Here is a 15,820-nt window from a genome sequence, read left to right on the forward strand (position 1 = left end):
GCCAATTTATGGGTTCCATTACCCTTTTATTTAATCACATTATGTGACGTTATTGTTTATTTAATAAACACGATGTACTTTGGAAAACGTTTTGGATTACTCCTTCCTCCTGCCGGGACTGAATGGGTTGGGGTGCACAACAACTCTTTCAGAGGTATAATAAAATGTGATTTATCTATATTATAAGTATCAACTTATGTGACAGCAAGGGACACACGGCAGGCAACCAAGGAAGGATAGAGAGGGAGGACAGAGCGCCTAAATAAGAGACCGTTTTTAAATAAGAGACTAAGTCATCAAACCGGTTTGATTATTTCGGCTACCGAACCAAGTGGATACGTCCTTCTCTGGTGCCTCAATGAATAAAAGCTGGATATACGGCGGTGGCGTTTATGGATATTGGCTTATGAAAATTTACAGATTTGAATTCTATATTCAAATGGCATTTATTTTCCATCAGGGACTTAATCAGGGACTTAATTTGTACGGTGGACAAATTAGACAATTACAGACAATCACTGTCATGGTCAAGATCAGTTCATCATTGTGTGGAGCCATGATGCATAAAATACATACTACATTCACATACAAATTAAAATACAAAGCTAAGGATAAAAAACAAACGTATATTAGGTTTCACAAGAGTTTGTGAGATTAGCAATTCTAGCCTGAGATGCTCCTGGACTATTGGAGAAGGAAGTAGAACTGTGACGGAGAAGCTCCGTCAAGGACTCCGAGCAGCGCACATGCACACACACATCAAACATTCATAATTTCCCTTCGGATTGTACTGAGAACAGCAAAACCACCACCCCATCATTCATTTCATATTATCGTTACATATTATCATGCATACATTCATTACATATCATCATACATACATACATACATACATGCATTCATATTATCATACATATCTTCATATACAGTACATTATCAAACCTACATTCATTAATCTTATCATACATGCATACATTCACTCATTATCATATACATTATCAAACATACATACATATTCATTAATATTGTCATGCATGCATTCATGCACGTTGTCATACATTCATGCATATATACATTCATGCATGATATGTTTGTTTGTTGGGTTGTGTTTATATATTTATTGGGTTGTTGTGGGGGTATTGGTGTTGCGGGTTGTTTGCTATATTAATGTGTATAGTGTGTAGAAAACGGTTAATTAATTGATGTGTAGCACCTGTTTAGTTTTGTTAATTAATTATGTGTGGCACCTGTGGAGGGGGAGGAGTCCAGGTGTTCATGAGGGCTGCGTGGCCCAAGGAAGTGGTTGCTTGCCCTGCATCAGTTACACTGAAGGTGACTGAGGGAAGCGCTGTGAGTGTTTTGTTAGTCTGTTTGTCTCCGTGTCAGGCTTCACTAGATAAAAGGTTACAGTGAAGGTGACTGAGGGAAGCGCCGTGAGTGTTTTGTTAGTCTGTTTGTCTCCGTGTCGGGCTTCACTAGATAAAAGGTTACAGTGAAGGTGACTGAGGGAAGCGCTGTGAGTGTTTTGTTAGTCTGTTTGTCTCTGTGTCAGGCTTCACTAGATAAAAGGTTACAGTGTAGGTCAGGGGTTCCCAAACTTTTCAGGCCGGGACCCAGAAAATAAGGCGTCAGAGAGCCGCGGCCCAATGCACATCGTCAGGCTTTTTATTTTTTGCCAGGCGACCGATTTTTTAAGCCAAATATCACTTCAATCCTATTAAGTTAGTTCAAGTTAGTTATTCATTTATATGTGCTATTTAGAGGGCTAACTTGCTAGAGGGCTAACTTGTTGCAAAATAATAATGATAATAATAATAGCCTCATTAACACTTTAACTGCCACACACGAGATATCTCGGGTTTATTTTTATGTGGTTGAAAGCCACTCACGAGATTTCTCGGAATTTTTTTTCTTTTCTTTTTTTTTAGCGATCTGAAATCATATTGCATCACGCGAGCCTACCCGAGTATTCACGAGCTCCGCCGGAGATCATATGTGGAAAAAAGCGCCCCCTATCGTCTTTCAGATGACATAAGGGATTTTGGAATGGACTCAATGAAAATGGATGGGGAAAAAAATCCGGTACTCCACATTTTCCAGTCCACTGATCCAGCTGGGGTTACCACAGTTCATTCTGGAGCCTCTGAGCCCCGCTGATCATGGAGTTCTACTGTATCGCGTTGGATCTATACACTTATCGATTTTTTCGAATGGTGATCAGGAATTGGAATATACCAGTTGGATACCATCTGATGTCAGGTAAGGACTCTATGTTATCAGTGTTAGGATAATCAGACTAATTTTGATGAAGTTATAAGCTGTTTTGTGAAATGGGCTCTTTCGGTTTCACTGTAAAAGTCCGAGAGGAAATCAACGCGGCGATTATCCGTGCGCGGCCCGAATGTGCTTGCGTGCACGTATAATATTGATCATCTAGCGTTTATTTGAAAACGATTCATAAAAAGGCTGACGAATATCAACGTTGTGGAATATTCCAGTAAAAGACGATTTTCATAGAATGGTCCAGAATGGGCTGTTTTTTATCTCAAAACGGGTGCTCTTCTAAATGCTCTGAAACGGAAATGACGCGATAAAAAAACAATCTGCCTTGACAGCACTGACTGGAAAATAGTCTTTGATAATGCGATGGGCAGATTAGACACATAGCCATAATTTAAAACATAGATTAGGCGATATTAACATTAACATTGGCGCCGATGGTGGCATTCAGGGGGTAAAAAGGAAAACCCGGCGTGGCACTCAAAGTGTTAAAATACTATTGTTGCTTCGGTTGTTTTCAGCGTTTTATGTGCATAATCTGTTATTTAGTTTGAAATGTTCGTTGAAATAAGTAGATTTTTCGTTTTTGTTTATTTATTAAGTTAATATAAAACCATATAGTCACATTTTAGAATACAATAGAATAAAATTTTAGAATACAACTAGAAACACTGTCCTGGCCTGCTTCTAAGTTCAGTGGCCTAAAAACTAATTTTTTTTTTAATCATCTCGCGGCCCTCCCGTGGCTGCTTGCGGCCCACCTTTGGGTCGCGACCCCGACTTTGGGAACCACTGGTGTAGGTAACTGAGGGAAGCGCCTCACAGTAAGTGTTGGAATGTCATCGTGATGTTATTGTGGAACGCATGTTCTATGTTCTATGTTGGAACAATGCTGTAACAATGCTGCACTGAAAACAAATTCCACCAGCCTGGCTGGGTGGTCATTAAAGATAATTGAATTGATCTGATATTCGAGGTAGTATAGTATTTTTGTTATTTTGATTATGTCACTTGTTTTGAATCACCTCTGCACCTTGGGAGGCTGGGCAATAAAGCAACACCAACAACTTTTATTCCGACTACGCCATCATTTGTGGGAGTTTGGAGGGGAGCGAAAAAGGATCCCGTCACAAGAAAACAAACACACGCACAGCTTTCAATTGCCTCATGCATTTTGCCCCGGCTTTGATTTCAGAGTATGTATGTGAAATACATTTAAATCATTATGAATTTACGAACCTAATATATATTAGGTTTGAATTAATTATTCAACAATTTGTAAGATTAGCAATTCTCACACCTCGGCATCTCTCCACCGCAGTGAGACCAATCAATTCCACGGTTTAGATTTCAGAGTAGGTATGAATTGAATTGGCCATAATTCACTTGATAGTGAAATAGGATGCAACCAAATAATACGAGAGAAAAGCAGCCGGACTTGAGTGAAAAACTGACTGATGAGCTTTTAAAAGTGAAGTACGGTATGACTGGAGGCTAAATACTGGGTCCTCCTCCAATGGCCCAGGCAAGCAGGGTTGATGCATTTTAATACAATAAAAACATGATGCAGATGCAGATAAATGCTTGCAAATCGAGACATTCCACATTGGCGTGCTGTGAGATGGAGGTGCGTTTGATTTGCATCACAGGCCAGCTGAATTGCAGCTAGGAGGGACGAAAATGAATCGATACTCAAATTAAGTCTGGGGAGGGCGGCTGGGTAGCGCAGTGGACTAAGCACTCGCCTACCACCGCAGAGACTCTGGGATCTAATCCAGCTGTCAGCGGTACCTCCGGCTTGTTCAGTCGTCCCTACTAACACAATTGTCAGTGTTAGCGGGTGGGAAGCCGTGGGGTGTATGTCCTGGTTGTTGTAAACTGCGACTCCTACTGGTCGGTCGGGGCGCCTGTTCAGCAGGAAGGGGATCTAGGGGAAATGGCGTGAACCTCTGCACGTGTTACATTCCCCCAGTGAAACTCCTCGCTGTCCGGTGAAAAGAAGCAGCTGGCGTCGCCACATGTATCGGAGGAGGCATGTGCGGTAGTTCGGGCAATGCACGCAACAACCAGGAAGGGAATTGGCATAACGACTAAATTGGGATGGGTGAAAATACAGAAAAGCCCCGGATAAAAAAGTAAAGGCGGGCCTCGAGTTTCACACATGACACACCCAATGAAATGTCACACTCAGCCTATGCAATGTTTTTGTTGAATGTGTTATTTTTTTTATCAAGTGGAGGCCTCGTATAGGGTCTCTTGCCTCTGCTTTGGCACCGATCTTTTAAAATATTTGTATTTGTTCTTTGTATGTCTTTTTAAACTCAATTTTTCTTTGCATTTTTCTTTGTATGTCTTTTAAAACGTGCTAAATAAATAAACTAAACAAAACAAGTATCACAGCGCATAATAACACTTGGTCACTCCTCACTTCCTTTTTCTGTTAAGACCAGAGAACAGGTTTGTGGCGCTAGTGTGTGTTGTCATGTCCCATGTCATTCTGTGAGGTAGTACTAGAAGTAGCTGCAGTGGCTTGTATGCATTAAAAGGGCAAAGAGGTGAAACACTGACCCCTTGTGGACTCAGCGAGATCTGCATTCACACTACAACTTCACACAGACTACAAAACTACATGCACAACAAGGTCTCAACGTAAGGGATACTAAGCCATTTCATTTTTCAGTTAAAAATCATATCCCGTTTACAATAATGCAGACAAGTTCTTATCTTGTTGTGTTTACCGTTGGTTTATGCAGCCCGTGTTAAATTCCATTTCTGTAGTAGCATTCAGCATATGCCATTTATACCCTATGAAAGTGATGCATTACTTATCTGATGAAATTAAACCTTTTGGAGAAACCTGTGTCATCCCTGGAGACACTCATCATGACTGCTGAACAATAAATATACTGATATTTCAACGTGTGGTCCAAGTGTCTCAAGAAGTCTGCTCACATTTAATTGCCACATTTAATTATCTTCTCTGAATGTGTTGGTTTTATAGCAATGAGTTTTGTTGTGGCCACCATCTTGTTGCTACAGTTGTCCATTCAAAACTCCTGGAGTGCTCAGTAGGGATGGGTATCGTTAGGATTTTATCGATACTACTACTATCGATACTGCTTAACGGTTCGGTACTTTATCGACACTGTTATCGGTTATTTTTTATTATTTTGCAAGAAAGAAATACAATACATTTTTTTTTATCCACTTTTTCTCCCATTTTCTATATTTTTCTCCCATCCCAATTTCGTATCATCCAATTCAACCCTCCCCTGTCACGGACGCTGTTTCTTGCCTCCCACAAGCCGGCTGCAATGTGGACTAAGTCATACATAGCACAAGTCCCCTCCGGTACTTGAGGTAACAGCAGTCGCATCTTTTCACCTGCGCAGCTCGATCTCTCAGTGGCGAGGAGTAACGCGTGGGAGGCTCATGCTGCCCCCGACACTTCCTGATTCTACTGCGCAGGTGCACCAACCGACCTGTAGGAGTCGCTGTCCACAACGCCCGATCCCCACCCATCAGTTTCCCACCCCCTAATACGGCCAATGTGTATTAGTACGGACGACCAGCTAAACTGAAAGCAAATGTGGAGCGCTGGGCTCGAACTGACGAGCCCAGCGTCTCCAGCATTTCGTGGCGAGCGCCTTGCCCACTACGCCACGTAGCCGCCCTAGAAATACAATTAATTAAGAACAAAATCGACATCGGCTTTATTATTTATAACATTATAAATAAATATAATAAATAAATATTATTTCTTCAGCAACAGCAGCAGCAATGTTCTTTTATATAACGTTATAAATTAATATTATAGCTAGGGTGAAGGGACTTTGGGCTTGGCTGGGACCGTGGTGGTAGAGGGAGGAGGGGTGGGCTGGGACATGGTGGCTGCAGCCTCAGCCTGATGACGATTGACAATCTATAAAAAGTTGTCATCTTTCAAATATATTTGTAGCTAAACAATTAGCTAAGCAATTATATTTTATTTATTAGCCTATTCGTAATAATTCGTCATTAGCCTAGCTAACTCCGTATCTTGGCTTACCTGCAGTGGACGTGGATGGAGATGGAACACTGCGAGCAAAGCAGTCGAAAACGGCGCATTTCTGCAGACTAATGTTATGTTTTGACAACAGATGTTTTGACAAATTGCTTGTATTGCCACCCTTACTTGCAAATGTTTTATTGCACTTGTGGCAACGTGCGTTGTCGGCATCGACTTTCGTAAAGTGTACCCAGACTTTCGTTTTGTTCTCTCCGCCATGATGAGCGCAGAGCTCGGTCTGTGTGCTGCACGCCTCAGCACGGAGCCAAGTACCCGTATGTGCATTTGTGTGAGTGTCGCTTGCGAGTGTGTGTAAACTAACAGCCCCGCTTCTCCTGCAGACAGAGAGAGGAGAGATAGTTCGCAACATTTAAATTCCTCGAGAAAAAACTCCATAATGTCTCGAGTATCAATAGCAGAACCGAAAACGTCGGAGCTTATCAATACTCAGTTTTTTTCTAATTTAGTACCGGTTCCCGTTTAGAACCGGGTTTCGGGGGGCATCCCTAGTGCTCAGTCTCCTCATTATATAGCGTCTCTGATGACCCCCCCTTCGTAACAGGGTCTAGGGAATCTCACCTGTGTTGTCCTGTGCTGGTGCTGGTGGTGTGTGGGTGTCCTCCTCCCCAGGCTGAGGGTCCAGTTCTCTGGCGCTGGTGAAGAAGTCGTTGGTGTCCTTGGGTTGGATCTCCTGGAGGATCCTCTGGAGACCTGCTGACATTTCTGTGGACACAAGCACACAATGCACACGCACGTCGAGGGCAAACTCACATTTACAATAATGTTGAGGGGGAAAAAATCTATAAAAAAAGAAAGAAGTCAATAAAAAGAAAAACGATTAAAAACAACTGCAGACTTAGGTGAAATGGTTCGTCGTTAAAGATTTACTGTCTTTGTCCAAAGGATAAAGTTTTATGATACATTGCAGGACGCTCCAGGTGCACAGAAGTCTGGGGTCTGAAGTGTAACCTGCACACCTCATGGTCTGGGTTGAATAGAATCCCATTCAAGAAAAAGCAGAGAACCTCAGAAACCATTTACTTTTTTACACCAATATTATACTGAAAACATAATTCATTACATATAGAACGTGTTTTCAGCAGGTCACTTCATCTTAATTTTATTTTCTGTAACATACTTCTGAAGCATAGTGCAGCAGGTTCTACACCTTCTCCTTGATTTAAACAAATGACTATGTTGTGTTTATTGAAGGTAAAGAGCAAACCAAGTGATAGAGCACCTGAGTCGGTGTCCATTGGGATGAGGCCTTCAGGAGAGGAGCTCTGGACCACAGGAGACACCACATCAGACATCCTGTAGCACAGCCTGATCAGCTCCGACACCAGGCTTCTCCACCGCTCTGTCTGGCTCAAACTCCTACACACACACACATGCATATATATATATATATATTAGTGCTGTCAGGCGATTAAAACAAATTATCTAATTAATTACAGGATTTGTAATTAATTTATCTAATTAATCGCATTTTAATCGCATAACCATTTTATGCCTGATATTCTATATTCTATAATCATATTTCAAATTGCATGTGTCCGGATGGCAGAATTCAGTACTGTATCTACAAAACCTTCTGTTTAATCATATTCCATCTATTAATTTGCTTAGATTTTTCAGGTCTGGTCAATTTGAGCATGGTGTTATTCACAGTCAAAGTTAAAAAAATAAAATAAAAATGTATTGATATTCTCATTTGGTTCATTACAATTTACTCAAAATAAAATTTGCATTCAATCAATCACCGCGCAGATTGATTGATTGAATGAAAATGTTATTAACAGATTGCAGAATGGGTACAATACAGTACGGCTCAATACACACAATTGTTAATTGCTAATTAACGCGATAAACTGACAGCCCTAATATATATATATATATATACCCAACCACCTCCAATGTACAGTTTCCTCCCCCCACCCCACCTACCCAACCTCCTCCAATGTACAGTTTCTACGTCAAATGTATATACTCTCTTTTTTCATGTTATGATGAATTGAAAATGGGGGACCCTGATGTAAACAAGACGAAAGGCTTTCTCTGGTCTGCATCCCCTTATTGTGTGTATTGAGCTGTACTGTATTGTACCCATTCTGCAATCTGTTAATAAAATGTTCAATCAATCAGTCAATCAATCAGAGCCTAATGGAGTGAATAACTGTAGGGTTATTAGTAGGGCTGTCACGATTATTATCTTTGGGCTTTGAAGCTTCAGTAGTAAAAATACCAGCTAATAGTCAAAGCTTCACTATGGGGTAGATGGGTTTTCTGAAAGTTCTCATAATGGCGATTGAAGCTTTGATGCATTCGGGTCCCAGACTGGCTGGGATACGTGAATAAAAGATAATATATCTAACTACTGTCAACGTGTAGTCAGTGCAGCAAGATGAACTACCAGTCATTTAGTGCAGCAAGATACTGAACTACCAGTGATTTAGTGCAGCAAGATACTGAACTACCAGTGATTTAGTGCAGCAAGATACTGAACTACCAGTGATTTAGTGCAGCAAGATACTGAACTACCAGTGATTTAGTGCAGCAAGATACTGAACTACCAGTCATTTAGTGCAGCAAGATACTGAACTACCAGTTCACTGCCCCGTCTCTGTATAGCAGGGCTATTCAACTGGCGGCCCGCGGGCCAGATCCGGCCCGCGGGATGATTCTGACCGGCCCGCCAAAGATTACATGATAATAAAAAAAAATTACTTTTTTTTTTTCATGTTAACGTTAACACGCACAATTGAGCCAAACGTCACTCAATTAATGACAGATTTCATTGATAAATTGAGGGAAAACTTTGCAAGTCGATTTGATGAATTTGACATGTCCAGAGAATTGATGCATTTTGTGAGCAAACCATTTGCCAATGTAGCTGCTATTTCCACAAAAGGACAAGAGTTCCTTGCATCACTTCACATTGATGAAGGTCTCCTGCAACTTGAAATAATTGACATGCAAGCATCATCTGCTCTGAAGCAGGCACTTGAGAATGAATCCACCACAACATTTTGGATAAAGTGTATTCATGTCAAGACATTCCCCAAAATAAAAACGCTGGCAATATCTGTGCTAACAATGTTTGGCTCAACATACACCTGTGAATCCAGTTTCTCTCACATGAATGCCATTAAAACAAGCAACGTGCCTCCTTGACAAAATGAGCATTTGCATCACTGTTTGCGGGTAGCCCTCACTTCCTATGAACCCTCTTTCTCTGCCATTGCCCAGTCAAAGAAGTGCAATCACTCTCATTAGATGTGTGTATGTAGGCTAGGCCTGTCTGCCCCCCACCCCCCTGATGTTTGAGAGTTAAGAGTGGACAATAAGTGCTAATAAGATGCTGTGATTTGCTGTTGTTGCACAGACATGAAGCACTTTTTCATAAGCTCAGCTGCACTATAAATGTGTTTTTTTGTTCAAGTGTTGATGTTAGAATGTTTCAAGTTTCTTTAATAGTTGTCATACAGAAGTACAGAATACTTTTGTACAAAATGCTTCTTACTGTTGCGCTCCAGAGACTGTGCATGACAAGATAAGTATGAAATAAAAACATAGTAAAAATTAGAAGTAAAAAAAGAGGTCACAGTGTTCAGTTTAGACATATGTACAATGTTCGTAGACGTAGTTACCATACAATATACAATACTGTGCAGTGTACTAATATACAATGCTATATAGTGCAAGGCATAAATGGACGAGGTGCAGTTTAGGTACAATTCACAGTAGGTGTACGAGTTGTAGTGCAAATCCTTTATCAATAAATATAAAGTGTAAGTGTGTTTGTGTGATCTAAAGTGTGGAGAGTGGGTGCTGCAGTGTGTTGTTTGTTTGAGTGAGTGTGTGCGTGTGGGTGTGTGTGCTGTGTGCATTTGATGGTTGTTGCATAGTGATTATTGTTCGTTTAGCGATTGTTGTTCGTTTAGCAGCCTGATGTTCAGATGCACATCATGCACTTGTTTGTTTTTTATTTTATTTTTATATTGAAATGTTGAAGAGGAGATGTTGCAGTTGTTGCACAGTCATAAATGAAGCACTTTCTGCAGGAGATGTTGCAGATGTGGCACATAAATGAAGCACTTTTTTTGAAAAGTATACTACTTTTGCAATGTAGTTAAATAAAAGTTGTGAAAATGTGGTTGCGTGTTGTGTCAAGTGTACATATATTATTCATAGCACGGGGAGGCGCCGTGGCAGTCCGGCCCCTGGCCCCTTGGGTTTCTGACAATGTGGCCCCCTGAACAATTTAGTTGAATAGCCCTGCTGTATAGTCAAGCATATACAGAATGGTGAACGAAATACGTTTTTATTTTCCCTTTATTTAACTTTGATCATATTGGAGGGCTTTAGACTTTGAATATTCATTGCCACAAAGAAAAAGCATCTACACTAAAGATTATAAATACAATTATGTATCTGTATATCTTTTTGCAACCCCTCCAAAATCTTGCCAAGGGGATTAATAAAGGTACAACTTAACTTTAAATCATCATATTACAACCCTTTTGGGGGTCTTGACCCCCAGATTGAGAATCGGTGCTCTAGTGAAGTTGCTCAGAGCAGATACCGGTAGTAAAATAATGAGGTTATTCTGGGACATTTCAAGGTTTTATTGTGCGCATGTGAGCAACCCTCACCTTGCACACTCCACCTGGTCTAGCGGTGGGAATCACCAGAGGCCTCACGATACGATACTATCACGATACTTGAGTCACGATACGATGGTATTGCAATACTAAATATATTGTGATAGGCTGAGTATTGCGATATTAATATTGCGATATATTGCGATTTATTACCTTTTTTCAACTGCAAAGTAAAACTTTGTCAACATGTGTTATCTAATCAAATAAAGTTCAGTCTGTTCATCTCACTTCAATCATTTTTATTGCAGAACATGGTATTTTCTCAAGCAGACAGATGTAAACACTGTAATCTGTGTTGCATGTACCTAACAAACTGAACTGTTTGTATTACAGTCATATTCCAACTTAACTGAATGCACATGTGTGCGTGTGTGTGGACTACTGTACTATTACAATGAAATGAAATGAACAATGCAACTTCCTTATACAAAAAAGAAATTAAATATAGATACTTGGCGTCCCTGTATCGATACAGTATCGCCGCGCAAAGTATCGCGATACTACTACGTATCGATTTTTCCACCCACCCCTAACCTGGTCTTTGCTGTGAATAAGAATGTGTTGTGTATCTGTTGCATATCTTTTTTGTGTATCTGTTGTGTATCTGTAGCATATACAATATATTTTGTGTATCTGTTGTTTATCAGTTGTGTATCAGTTTATCAGTTGCGTATCTGTAGCATATATCTTTTGTGTATCTGTTGTGTATCACTAGTGTATCTAGTGTATCCCACATTTCACTGTATGCCCTGGTATGTATGTGACAAATAAACCTCTTGATTCTTGATTCTATCTGTTGTGTACTTGCTGTGTATCTGTTGTGTATCACTAGTTTATATGTTGTGTATCACTAGTGAAATAGTTGTGTATCAGTTGTGTATCACTAGTGTATCAGCTGTGTATCACTAGTGTATATTTTGTGTATCACTACTGTATACTGTATATTTTGTGTGTCACTAGTGTATATTTTGTGTATCTGTTGTGCATCTGTTGTAAATCACTAGTGTATCAGTTGTGTGTCACTGGTGTATCACTAGTGTATCCGTTGTGTATCAGTAGTGAATCACTAGTGTATTAGTTGTGTATCTGTTGTGTATCACTAGTGTATCAGTTGTGTATCACTAGTGTATCAGTTGTGTATCACTAGTGTATCAGTTGTGTATCACAAAATATATGGTATTTGGTGGTGTTCCTACCGACTGTGAAATTAAACTGAATTTAAATGGAACCGAAATTGAAAGAGTATATGAAACAAAATTCGTAGGTGTGATTATAGATCACAAACTCTGTTGTAAGCCACATAATACAATATATCAAAGGTAAATTAGCCAAATCTGTTGGCATTCTGTACAAAACAAGGGAGCTGTTAACACTTTAACTGCCAGAAGACGAGTTTAGGCGTCCTTCCCCGCCATGCTCAAGTTGCCGAAGACGCCGTAACTCGTCTTTGTTCTGTTTACATCTTTTTTCGATTTTCCCAGTCTGAACTTCACCGCGGAGCTTTTGGCAGAGAGTTTGAACAGGAAACTGCATTTCCTTTCAAATTACACTAGGTGGCAGTGTCCCCCTATTTTCTAACACTGTATCACAAGATAATGAATATTGCACCCCACAATGAATCTGGCATTTGATTGGCCAGCATACCTGACCAGTGTGACCACAGGTATAAAAGTTTAGCGGGATCCCAGAATCGACGAGGTTTTGGAGGGGAGAGAGAGAGAGAGAGATAGATAGAGCGATAGAGAGAGAGAGATTGAGAGAGAGATATTTGAATTGAGATCAGCCTATAGTCTATATTTATAGTTTTATACAATATAGTGGTAGTATCAGAATAATTGTAAGGTTTCAGCTGTGCTTTCGAAGTACTTAGTCGTGGCGGTTAGGTGGTCGAGCGGAGATTGCGTTCGTCACCAGCCCCGGAGCTGTGAGCTTGGTTCGCCTGTTCGAATCCAGCTCACAGCTCCGGGGTTGTCACCAGCTTGGCTGGCCGTCTGCACTGATACAATTGGCTGTATCAGAGGGTGGGAGAAGCTGGCGGGGTGGGTCCGGGTCGTTGTAAACAGCGACTCCTACAGTTCGGTCGGGGCGCCTGCTAAGCGCGGATTGGACGTGAGGGGGATAGTGTGGTCCTCCCACACGCTACGCCCTCTCAATGAGAATCCGCGCTGCCAGGTGAAAAGAAGCGGTGATTGGCTGGACCTGTGTCAGAGGAAGCACGTGGTAGCCTCCACTCTCCCAAATGATCTGACTGTGGGGGGTAAAGCGCAGCGACCAGGAAGGGACTGGGAATTGGCATACGACTAACATTGGGATGGGAGAAAATCGGAGGAAAATGGAGGGGGAAAAAGACAAAAAAAAAAAAAAAAAAAAAGTACTTAGTCGTGCTAAGTAGTAGTACTATTGTGAGGGATTAGTGTGTAGTCTAGGTAGTATATTTCAGTAGTAGTAATAGTAGTTTGATCATTTAGTAGTTCCATTTAGATCAGTATGAGGAGACGTAGTGTAGGTAAGAGGCGACAGACCGACAGCGGATCGGTTTGTTCAAACGAAGCTGGCGTTTGGACCCGCCGCTGCAGCAGCAGCACCAACGACCGGACCTTTGGTAGCTCCGATCGGAGAGAGCCGTGAGACCGTCGCTGGGCCCAGCGACGTGTCTCGCCCCGGGACCGGGAGCGGCTCTCCCCGTCGCAGTTCGAGGAAGAGGAAGGTGGCTGCTGTGCTGATATCTTCTTCAGCCGAGTCCTCGGACAGCGATTCAACGGCCCATGAATCTGATGGGAGCGCCGATTGGGAACCACCAGGTAAGGATTGTGTGTGTGTGAAACGTGTATATTTGATGATGATTTACCTAACGCTAATTGATTCATTGTATACTGTGAATATGTAACGTTAGTTCGCCAACCAACGCCGGTATGCATTTATTATAGCTCCGGAGTCATCTGACGAGGATATCGATCTGGGTCGGAGGTATTATGGTTCTGATTCATCTCACGAGTCCGACGGGGGACGCGGTGGTGGTCGAGGGGCGAAGGGTAAGTCCCTTGAACATGCATGTTCAAATCGATAGTTGCATGCTATAGAGGCAGAGGCATCACCATGTGCTATATATTTGATTGTGTGTGTGTGTGTGTGCTGTAATCAATGTAATTGTGCATATGCTACACAATCCATGCATATATAGGCCACCATGTGCTGCAAAGTTCAAAGCTGTTGGATAGGGGTCATGCCCTTTGATCTTTGTGTGTGTGTGTGTGTGTGTGTGTGCTATCAATGGAATTGTGCTACATGCTATGCTACACAATCCATGCATATATAGGCCACCATGTGCTGCAAAGTTCAAAGCTGTTGGATAGGGGTCATGCCCTTTGATCTTTGTGTGTGTGTGTGTGTGTGTGCTGTAATCAATGGAATTGTGCATATGCTACACAATCCATGCATATATAGGCCACCATGTGCTGCAAAGTTCAAAGCTGTTGGATAGGGGTCATGCCCTTTGATCTTTGTGTGTGTGTGTGTGTGTGTGTGTGTGTGTGTGTGTGCTATCAATGGAATTGTGCTACATGCTATGCTACACAATCCATGCATATATAGGCCACCATGTGCTGCAAAGTTCAAAGCTGTTGGATAGGGGTCATGCCCTTTGATCTTTGTGTGTGTGTGTGTGCTGTAATCAATGGAATTGTGCATATGCTACACAATCCATGCATATATAGGCCACCATGTGCTGCAAAGTTCAAAGCTGTTGGATAGGGGTCATGCCCTTTGATCTTTGTGTGTGTGTGTGTGTGTGTGTGCTATCAATGGAATTGTGCTACATGCTATGATACACAATACATGCATATATAGGCCACCATGTGCTGCAAAGTTCAAAGCTGTTGGATAGGGGTCATGCCCTTTGATCTTTGTGTGTGTGTGTGTGTGTGTGTGTGTGTGTGTGTGTGCTATCAATGGAATTGTGCTACATGCTATGCTACACAATCCATGCATATATAGGCCACCATGTGCTGCAAAGTTCAAAGCTGTTGGATAGGGGTCATGCCCTTTGATCTTTGTGTGTGTGTGTGCTGTAATCAATGGAATTGTGCATATGCTACACAATCCATGCATATATAGGCCACCATGTGCTGCAAAGTTCAAAGCTGTTGGATAGGGGTCATGCCCTTTGATCTTTGTGTGTGTGTGTGTGTGTGCTGTAATCAATGGAATTGTGCATATGCTACACAATCCATGCATATATAGGCCACCATGTGCTGCAAAGTTCAAAGCTGTTGGATAGGGGTCATGCCCTTTGATCTTTGTGTGTGTGTGTGTGTGTGTGTGTGTGTGTGTGCTATCAATGGAATTGTGCTACATGCTATGATACACAATACATGCATATATAGGCCACCATGTGCTGCAAAGTTCAAAGCTGTTGGATAGGGGTCATGCCCTTTGATCTTTGTGTGTGTGTGTGTGTGTGTGTGTGTGTGCTGTAATCAATGGAATTGTGCATATGCTACACAATCCATGCATATATAGGCCACCATGTGCTGCAAAGTTCAAAGCTGTTGGATAGGGGTCATGCCCTTTGATCTTTGTGTGTGTGTGTGTGTGTGTGTGTGTGCTATCAATGGAATTGTGCTACATGCTATGCTACACAATCCATGCATATATAGGCCACCATGTGCTGCACACACACACACACACACACACACACACACACACACATGTACATGTACATGCTTTGATATACAATGGCAGCTGATTTATTTTGTGTTCACACAGGATCCGACACAGAGTCCGGCGCTGGTACACCAATATGCTTGGGTATGTACTAACTACATTCATG

At 41.6% G+C, this 15,820-nt stretch overlaps 1 protein-coding gene across 1 annotated transcript in view; it reads right to left on the minus strand.

Moving 5' to 3' along the window:
• Positions 1-15,820, minus strand: part of thada (THADA armadillo repeat containing) — a gene marked incomplete at its 3' end in the record, with an annotated part of 138,474 nt that overhangs the window by 31,969 nt on the left and 90,685 nt on the right. Inside the window, exons 19-20 of the mRNA XM_084321916.1 lie at positions 7,569-7,705; positions 6,908-7,051 (exon numbers count right to left, since the gene is read on the minus strand). Of these exons, the coding sequence (XP_084178042.1) occupies positions 6,908-7,051; positions 7,569-7,705 (281 nt within the window). The remainder of the gene's footprint in view (positions 1-6,907; positions 7,052-7,568; positions 7,706-15,820) is intronic.

This window comes from Notolepis coatsorum, assembly GCF_963971535.1.
Source record: "Notolepis coatsorum genome assembly, chromosome: 9".
Classification (NCBI taxonomy): Eukaryota; Metazoa; Chordata; class Actinopteri; order Aulopiformes; family Paralepididae; genus Notolepis; species Notolepis coatsorum.